Consider the following 22497-nt stretch of genomic DNA (forward strand, 5'->3'; position numbering starts at 1 on the left):
GTCAAAATTATTTCTCATTTTTATTATTCCTTTATTAAGGGAAATAACCAATAATAACTGAAGCCATAACTTTACTTTCCAAAGTAATAAGTTTATTGTGTAAATAATCACAGACCCATCTGGATCTGGGACATTTCAGAGTCAGCACAAAGCTGCTGTCTCACAGAGCATTGGTTACAGCCACTCCTAGTCTCTGGTGGCCCTTCCCATCTGTTCTTACCATCACATTCTAACATAATTTGCTGAGTGCTGACTCTGTGCCAGGAACTCTGGCAGGCACTGCGGAAACAAAGAAAAAGAAAGAAATCATTCTTGCCCTCAAGGAGCTTACAGTCTTGCAGATCAAGGGCTGTGAAGGTGACCTGGCGACCCAAAAATTTTAATTTAGGTGGAGCCTCCCTTTTTTTTAAGGCGTATCCATTCTGTACCTTAATGGTTCATTTGGCCCCTCTCTACAATTCAGAAGGAAAGTTCAAAAGTCTTATTTTCTTTTAAACCTAAGCTGTAAAAACCTGTGATTCTTTGGGAAATTTAAAAATGGTGTTTAATACTAGTGCTGCAGAAAAGTAGATGTGGGCGCTAAGATGTTTAGGCTGTCTTCCTCACCTTCCTTTGACATGTGACCAAGCTGTGAAAGCATCTGCCAGGAGTCTTCAGAAAGCACTACCCCTCGCCAGAGCATCCTCTCAGTGGAAGGGTTGCTGGCATGCCCGACAAGGGACAATAGTTAAGCACTAAACTATTGTTCAATCTTAAAGAACACTCCATCTAGTTTATGAGTATAAAATTGAAGTGAAAATGAGTCTAAAGAAGCAATAAACTGCCCTTGCCTGGGTTATTTTTAGCCTGGCTGTCCTATTTCTCAGTTGTGAGTAACTGAACCTCGGTGGGCCTTAGTCCTCCTGTCAGTCAAGGGAGAGAGTATCAGAGTATATCAAAAATCCTTTCTCACACTGTTTCTACCAGAAAAAGTGGATGAAAATACATCTAAATAAAAATCACAAAATAATTTTACACAAAAGAGCACTTGACTTGTAGCTTTAAAAGTTGAGATTGGAAAAAAAATTCAGGGGAGGATTATATTTTAATCTTAGGAAAGATAAATAGAAATTGAAACATTTTAGTCCTGAATTTTTTGTTGTTGATGTTCAATCACTAAGTCATGTCCAACTCTTTGTGACCCCGTAGACTGCAGCATGCCAGGCTTCCCTGTCCTTCACTATCTCCTGGAATTTGCTCAAACTCATGTCCATCGAGTCAGTGATGCCATCCATGTTCCATGTCGTCCCCTTCTTCTGCCTTCAATCTTTCCCAGCATCAGGGTCTTTTCCAGTGAATCAGCTCTTCGCATCAGGTGGCCAAAGTATTGGAGCTTCAGCTTCAGCATCAGTCCTTCCAAATGAATATTCAGGATTGATTTCCTTTAGGATTGACTAGTTTGATCTCCTTATAGAAGAAATAAAAGAATTTGTGTACTAACTTCATAACCCAACAACAGAATTCTTTAACTTTCATGAGCAAACTTCCATATAAGTTTAAAACAGATCATTCAAGAAAGGAACTCTTTTTTAATACCAAAAAATTAATAAGTAGTGGATGATTTTTCTATGTTTTTCTTACTGTATCACAGACTTTAAGAATCCATTCTTCTTATTGTATTTCCTAAACAGTGCTAGTGGTAAATTATATGGAAGCCATTAACAAGAGATTCATGTAACACTAGGAAATTTTCCTTGAGTGGGAAGAGGTAATTTCCATATTTCACATTTCCCACAGTGTTTTGAAGTTGGTTTTTTACTTAATAACAGCTTACCAAAATTGTACATGTTCACTGTACAAAAAATTTCAGAATCAAAACATATACAAAGAAAGTAAAAATTACCCATAACTCCCAACCCAAAGATAGCTTCTGTTAATGACCTAGTCTGCACTCCTCTATACTTCATACTTGATAACTGAGGTTGGTCTGTATTTAGTTAACAGGACCCGTTCATTTGTGAATTGTGTGTTTATGTCCATTTTTCTATTGGTACTTTTGTATTTCACAAACTTCTTACTATATAAAAACTTCTTACATAGTAAGGAAAATAACTTTCAGTGAGTTTATCATTTTCTTTTCAATCACATGTCATTTTTGCTGCTTGGTAGATGTCTTTGTCCTCGACAGGGCCTGTGGATGGGCCGGATAAGGATGGGAACTATAGCAGCATCCATCACACACCTGTCCTGCGCTTCTGTGGATTGGCAGGGGAATGATCCTAATGGAAATGCTGTGTGTTGGGGGATGAAGATGCTCTTGGTTGGTCTGGTCTGTCTACAATAGTTTTTTTAGACAATGACAGAGACCATAAGAAAGCTTTTTCTCATGGAATATCATTTTTTTTTTAAAGATGAGCTATCCTTTGTTGGTATGGGACTTCCCTGGTGGCTCAGACGGTAAAGCGTCTGTCTACAATGTGGGAGACCCGGGTTCGATCCCTGGGTTGGGAAGATCCCCTGGAGAAGGAAATGGCAATCCACTCCAGTACTATTGCCTGCAAAATCCCATGGACAGAGGAGCCTGGTAGGCTACAGTCCATGGTTTCGCAAAGAGTCAGACACGACTTAGCGACAGGGCAGGGCTATCCTTTGCTTGTATGTTCCAGTAGCCTGATCTTTTGTTCTCCTTTCCTAATAATAAAATTCTCCCAAAGAGTTAGCCAGCAGTGTTTGTTAATGAGTTGTCTCCTGTCCCCTATTTCCAGCCCTCCAAAGGAATCTGCCCTTGGCCAAGTTAGAACAGGAAGGATAGATAATTTAGCATAGAAATTGGCTTGGTTAGAATAGTTAGAGAGGGTAGATAGAATGGGGAAGATCAAAAGGGTAGTTAGAATAGGCTGTGTCTATGCCCCCTGATCCTTTGTGCCTTTGCCCCATCATGTACCTTTCCTTCTGAGAAACCTATTGTGTCCCTTTGATGACCACTTAGATGATTGATTGACTTAGGAAAAACATGACAGGGAATAAAACAAGTGAAATGGGGACCTGACTTTGACCACCACCTCTCCCCTCACTCACTTGATGACCTTGGACAAAGCATTTGGCTTCTTGGGATTTGTTAAGCAGAAGTAAAAGTGATGCCCGGGACTTCCCTGGTCCAGTGTTAGAATCCTCCTTCCAGTGCAGGGGACTCAGGTTCAATCCCTGGTCGGGGAACTGAGATCCCATACGCCTTAGGGCAACTAAGACTGTGCCCTACAACTACTGAGCCCTGGTGGCACAACTGAAGAAGCCTGCGTGCTGCAACAAAGACCCAGGCAGTCAAAAAAAAAAGAAGTAAAAGTGATGCCTGCCATGCAAGTGAAACGATGAATATAAAAGTGTCTTGTAAATTCTAAAGTGCTGATGCAGTAGTAATTATCATCACCATCATCATCTCATCATTCCCGTCCACCATTCTTCCTATTCTTAACCTGAAGAAGAGCTCATTTAAATGCCATTAATGCTAGATGAAATTAAAAGACGCTTACTCCTTGAAGAAAAGCTATGACAAACCTAGACAGCGTATTAAAAGGCAGAGACATTACTTTACCAACAAAAGTCCATATAGTCAAAGCTATGGTTTTTCTAGGAGTCATGTATGGATGTGATAGTTGAGCCATAAAGAAAGCTGAGCACCCAAAGGTTGATGCTCTCAAACTGTGGTGTTGGACAGGATTGTTGAGAGTCCCTTAGACACCAAGGAGATCAAATCAGTTAATCCTAAAGGAAATCAACCCTGAATATCCATTGGAAGGACTGATGATGAAACCGAAGCTCCAATACTTTGGCCATCTGATGCAAAGAGCTGATTCAGTGGGAAAGACCCTGATGCTGGGAAAGATTGAGCGCAGGAGAAGGGAATGACAGAGGATGAGATGGTTGGATGGCATCATCAACTTGATGGACATGAGTTTGTGCAAGTTCTGGGAGATAGTGAAGGACTGGGAAGCCTAGCATGCTGTAGTCAGTCCATGGGGTCACAAAGAATCAGACATAACTTAGCGACTGAACAACAACAATACCAGATTAGCAAAGAGCTAAACACCTTACCCTCTGTGCTAGTGAGCTTCTGAAGAAGCTCAGTTCTTATTTTTCATCTCATTTGCCAACCCAGCATCATTTTGCAGCTATAAAAACTAACGTACCAGAGAGTTAAGTGACACATCCTCGTTTAGCCAGCAAGTCGGTGATGGACAGAGGGACACAGCAAAAGCATAAACTTGTGACCTCCTGTGGGAGCTCTGCTCACCACCATCCACAGGGGGAGGAGGGAGAGAAGAGACCACCCACTTAAAATGCCTTTCTTTCCAGTAGCTGCCAGTAGACTCCCAGTGAGACGCTGCTTTGGAGGAAGGACCCGGCCACTGCTCTAAGGTGCAGAGGAGTTGGGAAACAGCAGATTTTTCAGGCTGGGTTCCTAAAAGTGCACACAGCCCCTAGAACACCCACTGTGAGAGAGCACAGACCGAGACGACGTGCAAGGGGATCCTGTCGGGAACGTTCATTAGTAAACAGATGATTTAGAATTCGGTGCTTCCTTTCCCAAGCAAGCAAGGCTGTATGTGGGGCGAGGTTCCCAGACTTGTCCACAGAAGCCGTTGCTATCATGAGATTGGAGACTTGGAAAGGGGGTCTCACTGTCTGTTCGAGGGAGATGGGAAGAGCTGTTCCTTCTGTATCCCTGGGCAGAGGGCCAGCTCTGAGCAGAATTGTGAAATGAGACAGTCATCTAATGGCTTTGCTCAGGCTCTCACGCCTCTTTCCCACCAACAGCCAGGCTTGTAGTGGGCCTCGCTGGCCAGGCCTGCCACCCGCCGGCTGTCCTGAGCGTTTCCTCACCTCTTTCCTCTCCCATCCTGTCCAGACCCACCTGCTCGGCCACAGGAGACGCTAGGGTAAAGATAACCACCACCAATGAAGGACTGGTGACCTTCCTGCGGGTGCTGGCAGTTTGCAGCCCCAGGCTTTTGTGCGGGAAGGTATTTTTGAATAAGAGGTAGGGTAGTTCTGCCGGGGTGATGGCCATTAAGTTTCTGTTTTTCACAGCTGTTTCCCTTCAACTTTTAAACTGGGCATTATTAACCTCTGATTCATGAATCATCTGAATTTTTTTTTAAAGGGGGATATGAATTTTTATGACCAGTGCATTTTCTTGGCAAAACTCTATTAGTCTTTGCCCTGCTCCATTCCATATTCCAAGGCCAAATTTGCCTGTTACTCCAGGTGTTTCTTGACTTCCTACTTTTGCATTCCAGTCCCCTATAATGAAAAGGACATCTTTTTTGGGTGTTAGTTCTAAAAGGTCTTGTAGGTCTTCATAGAACCGTTCAACTTCAGCTTCTTCAGCGTTACTGGTTGGGGCATAGACTTGGATTACTGTGATATTGAATGGTTTGCCTTGGAAACGAACAGAGATCATTCTGTCGTTTTTGAGATTGCATCCAAGTACTGCATTTCGGACTCTTTTGTTGACCATGATGGCTACTCCATTTCTTCTGAGGGATTCCTGCCCTCAGTAGTAGATATAATGGTCATCTGAGTTAAATTCACCCATTCCAGTCCATTTCAGTTCGCTGATTCCTAGAATGTCGACATTCACTCTTGCCATCTCTTGTTTGACCACTTCCAATTTGCCTTGATTCATGGACCTGACATTCCAGGTTCCTATGCAATATTGCTCTTTACAGCATCGGACCTTGCTTCTATCACCAGTCACATCCACAGCTGGGTATTCTTTTTACTTTGGCTCCATCCCATCATTCTGTCTGGAGTTATTTCTCCACTGATCTCCAGTAGCATATTGGGCACCTACTGACCTGGGGAGTTTCTCTTTCAGTATCCTACCATTTTGCCTTTTCATACTGTTCATGGGGTTCTCAAGGCAAGAATACTGAAGTGGTTTGCCATTCCCTTCTCCAGTGGACCACATTCTGTCAGATGTCTCCACCATGACCTGCCTACCTTGGGTTGCCCCACATGCATGGCTTAGTTTCATTGAGTTAGACAAGGCTGCGGTCCTAGTGTGATTAGATTGACTAGTTTTCTGTGAGTATGGTTTCAGTGTGTCTGCCCTCTGATGCCCTCTTGCAACACCTACCATCTTACTTGTGTTTCTCTTACCTTGGGCGTGGGGTATCTCTTCACAGCTGCTCCAGCAAAGCGCAGCCAATGCTCCTTACCTTGGATGAGGGGTATCTCCTCACCGCCGCCCTTCCTGACCTTCAATGTGGGATAGCTCCTCTAGGCCCTCGTGTGCCCACGCAGCCACGGCGTGGGGTTGGTCCTCCTGGTCACTGCTCCTGGCCTCTGGCATGGGGTTGCTCCTCCCAGCTGCTGCCCCTGGCCTCGGGCTTAGGGGCGTGGGGTATCTCCTCCCGCCCGCCGCCCCTGGCCTCGGGCTTAGGGGCGTGGGGTATCTCCTCCCAGCCGCTGCCCCTGACCTCGGACGCGGGGTAACTCCTCTTGTCGCCGCCCCTGACCTCAGACGCTGGATATCTCCTCTCGGGCACCCCCCCCCGCCCCCCCCGCCCCGACCTCGGATGTGGGGTAGCTCCTCTCGGCCGTTCCTGCGCCGTCACAGTCTGGCACTGTCGGCCGCTGCCCCTGACCTCGGACATGGGGTAACTCCTCTCGGCCGCGCTTAGCGCACCCGTCGCAGCCGCCTGGACTTTAGCGCACCCGTCACAGCCGCCTGCTCTTTAGCACGCCCGTCACAGCCACACGCTAGTAAAGTAATGCTTAAAATTCTCCAGGCCAGGCTTCAGCAATATGTGAAATGTGAACTTCCTGATGCTCAATCTGGTTTTAGAAAAGGCAGAGGAACCAGAGATCAAATTGCCAACATCCGCTGGATCATGGAAAAAGCAAGAGAGTTCCACAAAAACATCTATTTCTGCTTTATTGACTATGCCAAAGCCTTTGACTGTGTGGATCACAATCAACTGTGGAAAATTCTGGAAGAGATGGGAATACCAGACCACCTGATCTGCCTTTTGAGAAATTTGTATGCAGGTCAGTAAGCAACAGTTAGAACTGGACATGGAACAACAGACTGCTTCCAAATAGGAAAAGGAGTACGTCAAGGCTGTATATTGTCACCCTGCTCATTTAACTTATATGCAGGAGAAACGCTGGACTGGAAGAAACACAAGCTGGAATCAAGATTGCCGGGAGAAATATCAATAACCTCAGATATGCAGATGACACCACCCTTATGGCAGAAAGTGAAGAGGAACTAAAGAGCCTCTTCATGAAGGTGAAAGTGGAGAGTGAAAACGTTGGCTTAAAGCTCAACATTCAGAAAACGAAGATCATGGCATCTGGTCCCATCACTTCATGGGAAATAGGTAGGGAAACAGTGGAAACAGTGTCAGACTTTATTTTCTTGGGCTCCAAAATCACTGCAGATGGTGATTGTACCCATGAAATTAAAAGACGTTTACTCCTTGGAAGGAAAGTTATGACCAACCTAGATAGCATATTCAAAAGCAGAGACATTACTTTGCCAACAAAGGTTCGTCTAGTCAAGGCTATGGTTTTTCCAGTGGTCACGTATGGATGTGAGAGTTGGACTGTGAAGAAGGCTGAGCGCCGAAGAATTGATGCTTTTGAACTGTGATGTTGGAGAAGACTCTTGAGAGTCCCTTGGACTGCAAGGAGATCCAACCAGTCCATTCTAAAGGAGATCAACCCTGGGATTTCTTTGGAAGGAATGATGCTAAAGCTGAAACTCCAGTACTTTGGCCACCTCATGCAAAGAGTTGACTCGTTGGAAAGGACTCTGATGCTGGGAGGGATTGGGGGCAAGAGGAGAAGGGGATGACAGAGGATGAGACGGCTGGATGGCATCGCTGACTCGATGGATGTGAGTCTGAGTGAACTCCGGGAGTTGGTGATGGACAGGGAGGCCTGGCATGCTGCGATTCATGGGGTTGCAAAGAGTCGGACACGACTGAGCGACTGATCTGATCTGATCTGATCTGATGAATTTTTATGTTTTTCTGGTGAAACTATAACAGCTCTCCTTTAGTTTTCAGAGTGCTCGATGAGCACCCTCCCTTCTTAAGAAGCACTGATTGCAAACCTACATATTTTCTCGAGCGTCCAAATTTTGTCACACTTGTGTGGCACCAGAGACTCAACTCTAAGGCCCCAGGTTGTTTAGGATTTATCGTTAGGCTCTTGAGGGTTAGATAAGTATAAACTGGAAAATCCCTATGAAATGTGTACTGCCTGCAAGATCACTTCCTTGATTTTTTTTCACTAATTTCATTTTCAGGTTAGCATTCTTTGCAGCTATTTTATTGGTACTCCCAAAGGTCTGTACAAGATAGCTTCATAGTCATTAATTCAGAAGACATGAAAACTTTTAAAAAGTATTTAAAATTTTTAAAAAAAAATGCTAGGGGGTCTGCTGTTAACCCAAGTGGCAACATCATCAGCAAACGTGTGCTCCTCTTCCCCTTAGAGACGTGTCCTTTCTTGTGAGGGTAGAGAAGCAGAGGGACCAGGGGCCAGAGGAGCCTGCTGAAGCAGAAAGGCTTCCCACTCACAGTGGGAACTAGGCTGATGACAAGGCCTCATGGTCGTCAGTGTCCTCATCTCTGAGATGGAGGAGGGCGTGTCTGCCAGGGGGGCATCCCAGGAGGACTGGTCCCTCTCCAAGTGCTTCTCTCTATAGCGTCTCAGGACAGCTGCCCTCCACCATTATCACATGTAAAGAAAGCATCTGCTGGCCACAGTGGGATCCAGAAGATAACACTTTGCTCTTCATTTCCCTGTGTTTGCTGTGGTTCCAGTGAGTCAATGCACCCATGTCTATTCCTGTGTTTCTTTTCATTGTTGATGACTGCTCCATCCCACCTGATTTTTCCTTTTCACTGCCTTCACTTATTAAATATCAAATAATGTAAGAAAATCTTAGAAGTGAAATTTGGGAGAGACAGACCTCTTCCTCATTTTAGGACCATTGCTTCTACATGGCCGTGTTGCATCGTAGTCCAAGGCTGTAGTCATTGTCGTAGTTCACGCTCTACTTGGGCTACTTGGAATTCATCAGGCATCACACAAGAATAACTTTCCTTTGTGCTTTTATTATTGTAAAGTCATGAAAAACTGAAAGTAGTTTGTTTATTACTTTAATATTAGTATTTGCCCCCCCAAATAAGCTAATACGATATAACTTTTGCTTTGCTTTTTAAAAGAAATTTTTAAAATTTATTTTTGGCTGTACTGGTTCTTAATGGCTATGCACAGGCTTTCTCGTGTTGCAGTGAGTGGGGGCTCGCCTCTCGTTGTAGTCCGTGAGCTTCTCATTGCGGTGTCTACTCTTGTTGCAGAGCATGGGCTCTAGGCATGCAGGCTAAGTAACTGTAGCATACGGGCTTCATTACCCGTTCGCATGTGGAATCTTCCTGGACCAGGGATCCAGCCCCTGTCCCCTGCATTGGCAGGTGGATTCTTGACCTCTGGACCAACAGGGAAATCCCTGCTCTGCTTTTAATTGTTTGCAAAAGACTTTTATTGTTTGTGAAGGGCTGTTGCATACAATAGCTTGTTCTGTGCAGCAAACCCAAGAAGAGATTATATCAGCCTTAAACCTTTTAGTTTTCAAAGAACAGGAAGGCTAACTAAATGTTAGGAAAAAAAGGAAGGTTTTTGGCTCGTGTGCCTCAAAAGCCCACACTGTGAGTATGTTGATCAGAGGCACAGACTTTCATCAGGACTGTTTCTCACAATCCATTGGGTCTGCCTTCCACACTGTTTGACACATGCTCAGCCTGTGTGTGGTAGTGGTCCTGGTGGCTCCAGGTTCATGGCAGAAGAGAGCAGGCCCCAGCAGTCCATGTGTCTCTCTGAGGCTCACAAATTCTGGACTCGACTGGCCTGGCCTGGGTCACAGACCCACCTCTGGAGTCAGGCTTGGACACGAGACCTCCTGAAATGCCTGGACATTAGAAGGACCTTGGGGACATGATTCCCTAAGAGAGAAATCCATTTCCAGGAGATGGTGAGTGCCCACTGTGTAACTATCATTATCCCCCCACTTAAAAAAAAAAAAAGTAGATGAGGAAACTGATGCTCAGAGAAGACAAAGGGCCTGTCTGGACACTACAGTGACATAGTGACCAGGACAGCAGATGACCCCGGGCACATGGGGAGGGTGCTGTAGGGGACCAGGCCTTCTTCCTCAGTCCTGGCCCAGCTAGATGTGTGGCTCGAGACACTTAGCCGCTTGGGCCTCGTGCCATCAAATAGGGACACAACCTGTCTGTCAATCTCAGTGAGGCCCCAGTGAGGGGTGGGAAAAGGACTTTAATCACCTAAGCTTCCTACAGATAGAAAGCATCCTTCACCTTCTTATAAACCCATGTGGTCTGTGCAGGCATCAGATTTTCTTTCACAACAACGTCAAGAAAACATGTTCAGTCCTTTCCAGTTTCCAAAGTGTGCTTCGTATACCTCGCTGCGGTTAAATTCCCTACACAATCATGAACCAACTCTAAAGGGCTTCAGGAACCGGCTCTGGGACCAGCCATCAAGGGGTCCGTTCCTTGGCCTCTGTCCCCTTCGCCTCTGTGCTCCACCCCGCATCCTGGGAGCATGGAGCCCGTCTGATCGGTTCTGGGTGTTCCATTCTCAGCAGATGTGATTATGAGGAATTCAGAGACAGCCACGTTATGACTGTAACTTAGGCTGCATGTTCTACTAGTCCATGAATTACCTACTTCTAAAATATCCTGGTTGAGTTGTTAATTATTTTCATTTGGGAGTAAATAAAACAGAATCCGAAGAAACTCGTATATAAAACCATGAGAAAATGGATCCAAGTCTGAGAAGATAAAGACTGCAAGTACCATACTGCTACATTAAGTGTTACTGTGAGAAAAGTTCTTAACAACACTGAGGGTCTTTTCTTCCCCTTCTCCCATTATTGCCTTCATACCTAGCAGGATGTTTTACAGTCCTGGACACAAGCATTTGGCGGCTCTGTCATACCATCTAGCTGGGGCTGAGAGGGGGGCCTGTGCTCCAGGCAGCAGGTGGGCGGTGTGGCTGGTGTGGGCTGTGACACTCGTGCCCACACAGTGCCTGACCTCATGGCCTTCAGGCTCTGTGCCCCTCGGCTGGCACTGATATCCTGGGGGCCTGCAGCATGACATTCCCAGCAGAAGCCACAGTCTCAGGTGAGCAGCGCTTGGCCATGCTGCTCGTCCGCCAGTGGGACATGATAGTGACAAAACTCCTCGTCTCCCCAAACGCTTTTGAAGGTGGCATTGGTGAATACACAGAAGCAGTGCCTGGCACTCAGTTTCAGGTTCGCACGTAGTGGGTGGTCACTTCTGGCCAGATATGCCTGCTCCAGAGTCATCCCTAACTCCATTACCCACCTGGCCCACAGCTACCACCCTGTGTCTCTGCTTCCCCTATACTGCAGAACTCCTCAAAGGTGTCATCCACACCTGTGCTGGCCAGTGCTGTGGCCACCAGCCACATCTGGCTGTTAAGAGAGTGAGAAAGTACTGGAAGTGTCTAATACACCCCAGATTTCAAAAGCAGTCCACAAAGGTAAACTCTGTCAGTAATCGTATATTGATCACTTGTTATGAAGATAACATATGGATTCCTTGGTGGCTCAAGGGTACAGAACCCACCTGCCAATGCTGGAGACATGGGTTCAATCCCTGGGTTGGGAAGATCCCTTGGAGAAGGAAATGGCAATCAACTGCAGTATTCTTGCCTGGAGAATCCCATATACCAGAGGAGCCTGGCAGGCTACAGTCCGCAGGATGACAAAAGAGTCAAACATGACTCAGTGACAACAACAGTGTGTTATTGAAAACTGGTGTCATCGATTTCCTGTTTTTCATGGGTCTCTGGGAGATTTAGTTACCTGCACAGCTCAGGCTGTATTTCTACTTGAGAGTCCTTGTCTCCACTGTGCCTCCGCTTCACTCTTGAACCCCTTCCAGGTACACTTAGGTCCCAGCACTTCACCAAAAATAACTTTTGTCAAATCACCCTCTACTAATGACTTTTCAGTCCTAAATGTTCAGCAGGCTTAGACGTGGTTTTCACTGTTGATGAAGCCCTTTCTCCTGTTGCCTCCAGGGACACCAGGTTACCTTGCCTCTTCCCTCTCCTTACTGAAAATTCCTTCTTAGTCTCCTTTCTGAATCCTCCATGTCTTCTCAACCTCTGTTTTCTCACCCAAGGGCACTCCCCCTGCAGCTCATCCACACAAAGCCTTTAAGTGCCTACCACCTCTGTGGACTTCCCAGCTTGGTGTCTGCAGACAGAACTCTCTGGAAACTGTAGCTTAACCACCTGCTCAGCATCTCCATTTAGACATCCAGGACAGCTCTTAAAGCCTACATACCTAAAACGGGCTTCTTGGTTTCATTTCCCCAAGCCTGCCCCACCCCCAGTACTTCCTATATTAGTAAAGGGTAACTTCCCTCATCAAGCTGTTTAAACCAGTACTTCTTGTATGGTTAAAGGGTAACTTCCTTCATCCACAGATCATGGAGTTATCCTCAACTTTTTTTCTTCTTCTCACTTTTTGTATATAGTCCATCAGCTCATTCTGTTGGGTCTCCTTGATTTCCGATCAAACTACTTCTCACCACCTGCCTCCTCCAAGACCTGTCATCCTCAGATGGACCATTACAGTAGCCTAATCACTGGCCTCCCTGCCTCCACCCTTGTCCCTCCATTATACCCAAGGTGATCCTTTCAAAATACCAAGTCACTTTTCTTGGGATCTTCTAGTGGCCTTACCGTCATCATCAACACATACACACCTACACACAATATGTGTGCACCTCACCCCTGTTCCCTGATCCCTGCCCCTCTTCTTCATAAGTGGCCCACCCTCCACACAGATCTCTGGGAAAAGCTGTCCTTCGTACCTACCACAGTCTTCCCTGACCACCCAGCGACCCCTTCGAGGTATGTTTCTCCTCGTGACACTGTCAGCGCCTGACACTGTCTGTCTGCTTGCTGTCCTCCCCGCTGGAATGGGGACCCCATGAGAGGAAGAGCATGTTCTGTGGGTCCATGTACTTTCCAGGTCTAGGTCCTCAAGGACCTCCTGCAGCGGCTGGCCCTGAGTCCAGTGGTGCCGACTGGATGACTCTGCTCAGTTTTCAGTTTCACACCCTTGTAGGACAAGAGTTTAGTAACTCTGCCGGGCATCAGGATCACTGGGAAACTTACCTAAAATTCACATGCCCTCACCCCACCCCACTTTGGAGACCCAAAATGCAGTAGATTCTGGGGTAGACTCCTGCATGTTTTTGAACAAACTCCTCAGGTTATTTTGAGGCCTGATACACCTGGGCCACCCTCTACCAGATGCTGCCGCAGTGAGCAACTCTACACTGTGTACCTGTCACTCTGCTCTGAGGATCGTATTTCCATGTGTTATCAGCAGTCCTTGAGTCACCTGGGAACCTAAATATAGCTCTCGTAGCCCCACCCCAGATCTTGTGAGTCAGAACTTCCAGGGATGGGTCTCAGGAATCTTTTTTTTTTTTTTTTAAGCCTCTGAGAGCCTTTGGGAGGCCCAGTTGTGCTGTGTGCCCTCCTGGAGGAGGATGTAAATTAAGAGTGAGTATTTTTAATGTCTTTTTAGTCCAGCTTCACTCCCCATCCCTCATTAATCCAACAGTATCCTATTCAAAAGTAGTTGTACTCAAGTAAGTAAATCCTTGATTTGTCCACGATTTAAACTTGCTCTGTAATTTGAACATCCACCAGTGTTTCTAACTATTGGGTTGGCCCAAAAGTTCATTCAGGTTTTCCCTGAATTGCAACACAGCCTCATTCTGGTGGCTACTTTCTTTGTCATCTTTTGTATTTAAGAATTTAAAATATGTCTCCCAGGTTGGACTGGACAGCACTGGAGGTAATGCCTACCCCACCATACTCAGATTCACCTGCTCAGCCTTCACATTGAACCCGTGGTGGAGCACGTGGCTTTGGCTGTCCTCAACTTCATATGCATACACTCTCTGGTCTCCAGAGCATCCCCAGGGATGGAGGCAGGCCTGACCACTTGTTCTGGGCACCCACATGAGCTGCTCAAGCTGCTGAGGAGGGTGTCTCCCTAATTAGACTTCTGGGTCCAGTAGCCTTGCCCTACTGCTGTTTGTTTTTTTTTCCTGAAACTGTATGCGGACAGCTTTATAAGCCAACCCAAATTCCATGGACAGATGAGCCTGGTGGGCTACATTTCATGGGTCACAAAGAATCAGACATGACTGAGTGGCTTACACTTTCACTTTCACGGGTGGAAATTTTTAAAACCACAATCCTCAACGTACTACCAAAGATAAATAATTGAGAGAGGGGGCTGGCCATAGTTGCAGCATTGTATTCCTTAGCTGGACTCCAAGCTAGCATCCAAGTGGTGAGGGATCACGGTGATTGATGATGGCCCAAAGCAATCCTCTTGGTTTACCTGTTTCTTAAATCCTGAGTCCCCATGGGGTGCTCTCTCTGGGCTTTGGATAGCCTGTGCTGTGCTGTGCTTGGTCACTCAGTCGTGTCTGACTCTTTTTGACCCCATGGACTGAAACCCTCCAGGTTCCTCTGTCCAGGGGATTCTCCAAGCAAGAACACTGGAGTGGGTTTTCATGCCTTCCTCCAGGTGATTTTCCCAACCCAGGGACTGAACCCAGGTCACCTGTATTGCAGATAGATTCTGAGCCACCAGGGACAGCCTACCAGTAGCCTTTTGGAGTATGTTGTGTTTGTCTGTCTTCTTTGCAGATAGTGTCAGGGTCGTTAGTCACATAGAATCTGGAAAGAAGCAGGGTCACCTGGGTAAGCCCCGGAGGCACTTGCCACCTTCACAGCCTTAAGAGTCTTGCCTCTGGATAAGCTACAGTTGCATTTTGATGCCAGATGTGAGACACCATTAGTAATCAGGATGAGTCCCATGGGATATCCTGTTCCCAGGTGAGAGCTGCTTCCTCTAGAGTACGTGTTCAGGGCACCGGAGGCTGCAGTGTGGTGACAAAGGGGTGTGAATAACCCTGGAGATGTGAGAATGAGAGATTTCTAATGAGCTCTGACAGTTCAAGGGCTGAAGGAGTCTAACCTCTTTTTTCCCCTGCCCACCCAGTCTTCATACAAATGTAAATATGCCTCCTTCGACAAATTGACAAATTGCCAAATGTGGTTTTAATTTGTAAGCAGGAGACCCTGCCTTGCCTTTTTCTTTCTTCTTTTTATTTATTTATTTTTCTTTCTTTCTTTTTTTGAAAATATGAAGTCACAGGCTTTGCACTTTTTGAGCGGGACATTTCCTTCTGTCACTCTTGCTGCTGTTGTTGTTTTTCTCTTCCAAGGACATTTTCCTCCATTGTTGTCAGAAGAATTCGGGATGAGAGTCCGTTGTCCTGTTTTTTAGAGGTGTTTTTGAAGTTCCCATAGGAAATGCAGAGTGCTCTTTAAGCTTAAAAAATAAATAAATAGAGGGAGCGGTTAAATCCAGTGTGAGATGCGAAGAGTGTCTGTATCACGGCCTTATGTTTTGTGGTCTGTGCAGTATCCATTGTTGTTATTTATGACCCTGTCTCCCTCCATTGTGGACTTCTTCCAGCCTTGGGGAATTTACATCATTCCTAATAGCAAAAGGCTTTCTGGTTCCCACAGAGTTGTTCAAAGCCTGACTCATGCTCCTTATGTTAATTGTGCAGCTCTGAAAATACAGCACTTTACAGGGTGTGGTTGTAAGGGGAAAATCTACTGTACTTACAGGGCATGTTTAGAAGCGTTTCACACATAAATCTCAATCTCTCTCTCTCCCTCTCTTCCTCTCTCTCTCTCTGTCATTTAACTTTTAAACTAACACTTTTGGGTCAACAAACCTAGACAGTGTATTAAAAAGCAGAGACATCACTCTGCCCATTAAGGTCTGTACAGTCAAAACTATGATTTTTTTGATATTCTTGTACGAATGTGAGGGTTGGACCATAAAGAAGGCTGAGTGCCAAAGAATTGATGCCTTTGAATTGTGCTGGAGAAGACTCTTGAGAGCCCCTTGGACAGCAAGGATATCAACCAGTCAGTCCTAAAGGAAATCAATCCTGAATATTCATTGGAAGGACTGACGCTGAAGCTGAAGCTCCAGTGCTGTGGTCACCTGATACGAAGAACTCATTGAGAAGATCCTGATCCTGGGAAAGATTGAAGGCAGGAGGAGAAGGGGACAACAGAGGATGAGAAGGTTGGATGGCATCACTGACTCAATGGATGTGAGTTTGAGCAAACTCCAGGAGATAGTGAAGGACAAGGAAGCCTGGCATACTGCAGTCCTTGGGGTTGCAAAGAATGGAACAGGACTTAGCGACTGAACAACAGGAAGTCTTAAGGGAAAGAAAAGGGACTAGCATTAAAATGCAGTGAAAGTGAAAGTCTCTGAGTTGTAAGTCTGACTCTTTGTGACCCCATGGACTATACAGTCTGTGGAATTCTCCAGGCCAGAATACTGGAGTGGGTAGCCTTTCCCTTCTCCAAGGGATCTTTCTAACCCAGGGATCAAACCCAAGTGTCCCACATTGCAGTTGGATTCTTTACCAGCTGAGCCATAAGGGAAGCCCCAAAATGCAGTATAATCCAATAAAACCAATTCTATTCTGTTCACTAACTCTTAAAACTGACTTGGGTTATAACTAGACCGTGAGTGACATTGGTCCAGGTCTAAACCTCAGGAGAGTTCATGAGAGCAAAAGGTTGGTGCTCAGTGGTGCAGGGCAGTGATTGGACGAAGTTCATAGCATCGCTCTGTGGGACATGCAGGCATTATTCCAATGGCTGCAGCCTACTAGGCTCTCTGGCGTGTCAGTCTTACTTCCAGTGTAGGTCTGCTGGTACCTTACCAATACCATTCCTTGTGGCAGCAACATTTTACTATGAAATTTCATGGAGAAGGGTACTGAGAAACATACTAGAAATTGAAAGAATTTAACACCTTGTCTGAATTATCTAGGTGCTAACCAAAAGGAAACAACTTTCCAAAAGAAAGAAATTGGTCAATATTGATGATGGTTGGGAGATTTGTACTTTTTATAGCTACTTCTTTATGAAGCTTCCGTGTTTAAGGATAGATAGATAACCTAAGAATTATCTAAAACCATGTTAGTGCTGTTAGTTTAAGGGGGAAATAACTCAGGAGTGTTTTAGTAACTAGGAATCTCAAACTCTGGTTTTCAAAGTACCAGTATTGAAAGGCTGAACTCCTGACATGTTTTGCAAAGGCCATACTCTATTTTTATAGATAGAGAAGATGTAAGAATTCTGAAGTTCATCAGGGTACAGACACTGTGCCCCCAGTTCTCTCTGGAAGGCCAGGCCCACAGCCACGTGGTCACCTGGCTCGGGCATCGTCACATCCGGGGCCTCAGAGCTCTTGGTTCTGGCCGAGAGTTCCCGGATGGCTTGGAGTCACCATCTTGCATGTTTGTGGCACACATTCACGAATGAAACGTGTACTGGGAATCCAAGAGAAGTGGTGGTGTTCAGTCGACAGTTGGGTCCGCCTCTGTGACCCCATGCACTGCAGCATGACAGGTATCCCTGTCCTTCACCATCTCTTGCTCAAACTCATGCCCATTGCGTCGGTGATGCTATCTAAACACCTCATCCTCTGTCGTTCCCTTCTCCTTCTGCCTTCCATCTTTCCCAGCATCAGGGTCTTTTCTAATGAGTTGGCTCTTCACGTCAGGTGGCCAAAGCATTGGAGCTTCAGCTTCAGAATCCATCCTTCTAATGAATATTCAGTATTGATTTCCTTTCAGACTGACTAGTTTGATCTCCTTGTAGTCCAAGAGACTCATAAGAGTCTTCTCCAGCTTCACAGTTTGAAAGCATCACTTCTTCAATGCTCAGCCTTCTTTATAATCCAACTCTCAGATCCATACATGACTACTAGAATAACCATAGCTTTGACTATACGGACCTTTTTTGGCAAAGTGATGTCTTTTTTTAATACACTGTCTAGGTTTGTCATAGGACATTCTAGACTGAAAAAAATTAAAATAACCTAACACTATGTAGTTTCAACCTGTCCTCACCAAACTAAATCTGTTCACTGGGGCATTTGGAATGGAAATGTTTTCCTCCTGTGCAGTTAACAGATTACTGGTTGACTTTTGTTGTCTTTTGCAGCAGCCAGGAAGAGCTCTTCACAGAGCATCAGGGGATCGTACTGGGCGTGTGGAACAACTACTTCCTTCCAGGGCAGAGCCCAGGAGAAACGTTCTGCGAGAAATGTAGGTCCTGTGGGTTTCATCTTGTTCTCTCCAAACTGTCTGTATAGATGGGGACACAACACGAGGGCTAGACTTCAGCAAGAGTGCATGGACCCTAATCACAGAAGCCCCTCTGGCACTGATCCTGTCCAAAGTCACAGAGCTGGGACTTTTTCTACCTTCCAGACTTTTTCTCTTGCTTTCTGGACAGTGGGAAACAAGGCCTGGCTTCACAGGTATGTTGCAAGGAGTAATTAGTGACAAACACTTTGAAGATGAAAAGCACCTGTTGATGGTGTTTCATACAACTTTCCAAGCAACCCCAGACAAATCGGGAAACATACACTGCTTTCCTCAGGGGCCTCTTCTGACCCTCATGTCATTATGATAATCTTTGGGAGAATGATAGCTGTAGTAAGAATATGAATACATGTATTGGTTTCCAGATGAAAGCTTAACCTAAAGAAATATTTCAGCCTCAGTATTTTGAGTTTGGTGGTTCAAGAAACGTCTTTCCATTCACAAGTCTACAAATATATGCCAAAATCTCTGGTCTGTAAAATCTCCCTGGCCAGCTTCTATCCTGCCCCTCCAAGTGAATGTCACACAGTACAATCTGCATTGTCTGTTGTATATATGTTATAGACAAGGGAAAGTTTAGGAAGTTTCTGTGTGTTATAGAAAAGTTTGTGTGTGCGTAGAAGAACGTGCTTGTGTGTACACACACACACACAGACTCTGTGTATTTGCTTCTGGGGAAAAAATCAATATATCAAATATAGGTAATGTTGATATTTAACATCTGAAATGAATGCCTCCCTGCCTTAGTTAAAATATGAACTCCATTATAATGCCATTGTTAACCAGTGATCAATAAGTAAAGTGTGTCCCAGTGTGTTGGAAACTGTGAAAGCTCTTGCTTGATCCAGTCTGCATATCAATAGACACTTGGGATTTTTTGTGAGATTGGCCAGGGGGTGAGGAGAAGGGAGGTTAACACATGCCTCCTGCTTCAAGTGTAAGAAATATGACATGGGGATTCCAAGGGAAACCTGGCCATCACAGGTTTACAAATCAAAAAATTCTTTGTTTGTTTTAGTGTGAACAGAACTGAGACTAAAAGCAGCACCATGAGTGGATCTCGGAGCAACAGGACCAGTGTGGGAGCATCCAGTCACTCGGTGGCTGCAGAGGGAGCATGGAGGAGGCGGGGGCTGCCAGCCTCATCCAGCCCCCCGGCCATGGGACAGGCGGAGGATGACAGGAAGGCATCTGAGACCCACCAGGGGCTTCCTGCTCTGAAGCTGGAGAAAGGTCATCAGGCCTGGCCAGGAGCAGCAGAAACCTCATCCCAGGGTGCGGTTGCAGACCGGGCTTCTAAGCAGGAGCCTTGTCTGTGGCTGTGAGTCAGCATTCCCCGGTCCAAAGCAGAGTCCTCGAGGGGCCAGAACACCGCAGAAATGCAGGAAGCGCAACCCTGCGGGAGATGCCGACCACCACAAGAGAGTTTCTCTTAGAAGTGATCGATTAGCCCCGAGGGAAATAATAGTGGGAAAAGCAAAGTTGCCAGGGTCCTGCCAACTTGAGAGCTGTCAGATCCGGGGTTACTTTTGAAACAAGATTTGGCAGAAACTGCATCTAATGAAGAGTTGCATGTTTTGGAAAACTCTCTCCTCCAGACATCTTACGAAAAATAAGCCAGGGCAGGCACAACTCAGCCACAAACACTGAAAGCTTAGCTCTGACTCAGGGCAGCCCAACCAAGAAAAGAAAAGGGTGGAAGCAGCTACTTGCTCACAGAAGAGGATTGCAACCCCGTCGTGGAGGATGTCGTGACCAGACCTGGGACAAATGAGCAGTGTGGCCTAGAAGCCATGACTTACAGGAATTCAAATGATCATTTTCAGTAGAAGATATGTACCTGCATTGGGCTTCACTTTCAAATCAGCAGCCTCCAGGAGCTTGTTCTGACAACACCGCTCCTTTCTGGTTCACACTTTAATATCAGAAACTTACTTTAGTGCTAAAGAGCCATTGGCTTTGTTGGCAGTGACAGCATCCATAGAGGAAGCACATGAAGAAACCAGTGGTGTGCCTCGTCACATCCTTGCATGAAGCACAGTGACCGTGATGCTGTCTTTGCCGGCCAGTCCTCCTGCCCTGCAGCCTGAGTCGGGCAGCAGTGGTGAACAGGCTTACGGGTCACCCCATCTGCTTGCGGCCCCAGCGTCATATCTGAAAGTATGTGAGAAAGGCAGAGCCTGGGCCCCACCCAGACCTACAGAATGAGAAACTGGGTGATTCTGAAACCTGCTCAAGTTTGGCAACCCCCGGGCTAATTGCAGACCCCTTGGGATTGGTTTCCTGCAGCCTGACTGTCCTGGCCCCCAGCGCATCAGCAGGGCCCATGTGTGGACATGCAGCCATCACGACCCCTAAGACTTACGAAGCACCTGGCTCAGGGTGTGAAGCACTGTTCCCAGGTCCTTAAGCATGGTGGCCACAGCACCCCGGGAGCTGTGACTGCGCTAAGAGTTGCAGGACATTTACATATAGTTTGGCCTGACATTAGGGGGAGACGTCAGAGAGGCTTGTTCTTTCTTGTAGTTCAGGCATGTCCCTACCCCTTGCCCCTGCCCCCACCTTTAAGACTCTGGTGAAGTTCAGAACAGATCCAAGCCCAAGAGGAATTCAGTGGGCAGAGTTTGCAGTTCCCCACTTGGAAGGCTGCCTTGGAAATCTAAGGGCAGCTTAGATTTCACACCAGGAGACTTCCATTTGCAGGATCACCCACTGTTGTCTCCAATGGGCTTGCTGAAATGTCATGTAGTGAATCATAGCAATGACTTATTTTGGATGGACAACTACAGTAGATTTTCTTAACCAAGTTTTATTCTGAAATAAGGAAGGAAACTATATTCAAAGGCCACCCATCAAATGTGTCTTTTTTTCCTGCTCAACATTGGGTGGTCCTTTGAAGTAATACCTCCTCCCTAGTAACACAGAAAATCAAGATATTCCCCAAAGTGTAGGAGTTAGCAAAAAAAAAGAACAGAAAAAGCCCAACAAAATGAAAGAATATGGAAATGGACACAGTGTAAGTTCATTCTTAAGATTAGTGGTTTCTCCCAGCTCATTCTGTCCATCCCCCACTCGCCTTTCCTTAGATTGTAGGGCAGGACTCATGAAGAGGCAGCCGAATTTCATGGCACTATTTTGGGTCGTGAAGCTAAGTCTTCCTTGCCATGCCTGGCTGTGGATGCAGGCCTTCTTCTTTGATGCTTCAGACTCTTCTGGAGACTTCTTCCCTTCCTGGGAACCCCAGCCTCACCATCCCCACCAGAAACGTAGCCCTGCCTACTGACGTCTCTTCCTCTTCCCTCCTAGCTCTTAATCTTCCCCCAGGTGCCTCCGTTCACTGGGCTCCACAGTAGAAGAGGTAGCCCAGCAGAATACCAACCACAGTGGAGTGGAGTCCACTCCTCCAGGAAGTGCAGACTGCCCAGGGCAGAACCCTCCTGAGGAGGTGATAGAACATGGTCTGTCCTGAGCCCCCTCTCAGAGTCACCCGTTTTCTGGGTGTGCTTGTCACTGAAGTGTTGTTGAGTCTTAAATAGAAACAGTTGTTGCAATAGTTTAAGCAGAGAGGGCACAGAATAACAACCCAGGTGATAGGCCAAGAAACAGTGAGCTCCCTGGAAGAGTCTGGAATAAGGAAGAGCCATCCCAACAGCTGCTGCCTGCCCCAGAACCAGGGGGAGCTGTTTGAACTAGAGGCACCAGAGAAAGTTTTTATCAGGTTTTTATTTCATTAGTTAATCTGGGCCTGGTGGTTAAAGCCAGTACTTGTATGTTTAATGATTATCTTTCAAGAAAATTCTTGGCTTTAGAGTTTGGTGTATTTGTGGATATAATGATGACTGAGTTTCAGACTTCCCACCTCCCAATGCAGAGCACATGGTTCAGTCCCTGGTCGGGGAACTAAGATCCCACATGATGAGGGGCAACTAGAGAAGGCCGTGTGCCGCAGCTAGAGAAAAGCCTGTGCAATGCAGTGAAAAGCCAGTGTAGCCGAAATTTAAAAACAGAAAAGTTGTTTAACAGCTGTGTCATTGCACAGCTGTAGATCAGTAGGGTCTTTCTCACAGCCTTCATGTACATGGGTTTTAACAGTATTAGCAAAGGGACCAACTTTCTGCTTCTGCACAGGGGCATG

General features: G+C 46.1%; 1 protein-coding gene across 1 annotated transcript in view; it reads left to right on the forward strand.

Annotated features, from left to right (window-relative positions):
* Positions 1-21333, forward strand: part of SLX4IP (SLX4 interacting protein) — a 212998-nt gene extending 191665 nt beyond the window's left edge. The window contains 6 exon segments of the mRNA XM_061435611.1: positions 18199-18302; positions 19381-19611; positions 19613-19830; positions 19833-19945; positions 19947-19993; positions 19995-21333. Of these exon segments, the coding sequence (XP_061291595.1) occupies positions 18199-18302; positions 19381-19611; positions 19613-19830; positions 19833-19945; positions 19947-19993; positions 19995-20136 (855 nt within the window). The 3' untranslated portion in view covers positions 20137-21333.
* Positions 21334-22497: the final 1164 nt, after the last annotated feature.

Source organism: Bos javanicus, chromosome 13 (assembly GCF_032452875.1).
Source record: "Bos javanicus breed banteng chromosome 13, ARS-OSU_banteng_1.0, whole genome shotgun sequence".
Classification (NCBI taxonomy): domain Eukaryota; kingdom Metazoa; phylum Chordata; class Mammalia; order Artiodactyla; family Bovidae; genus Bos; species Bos javanicus.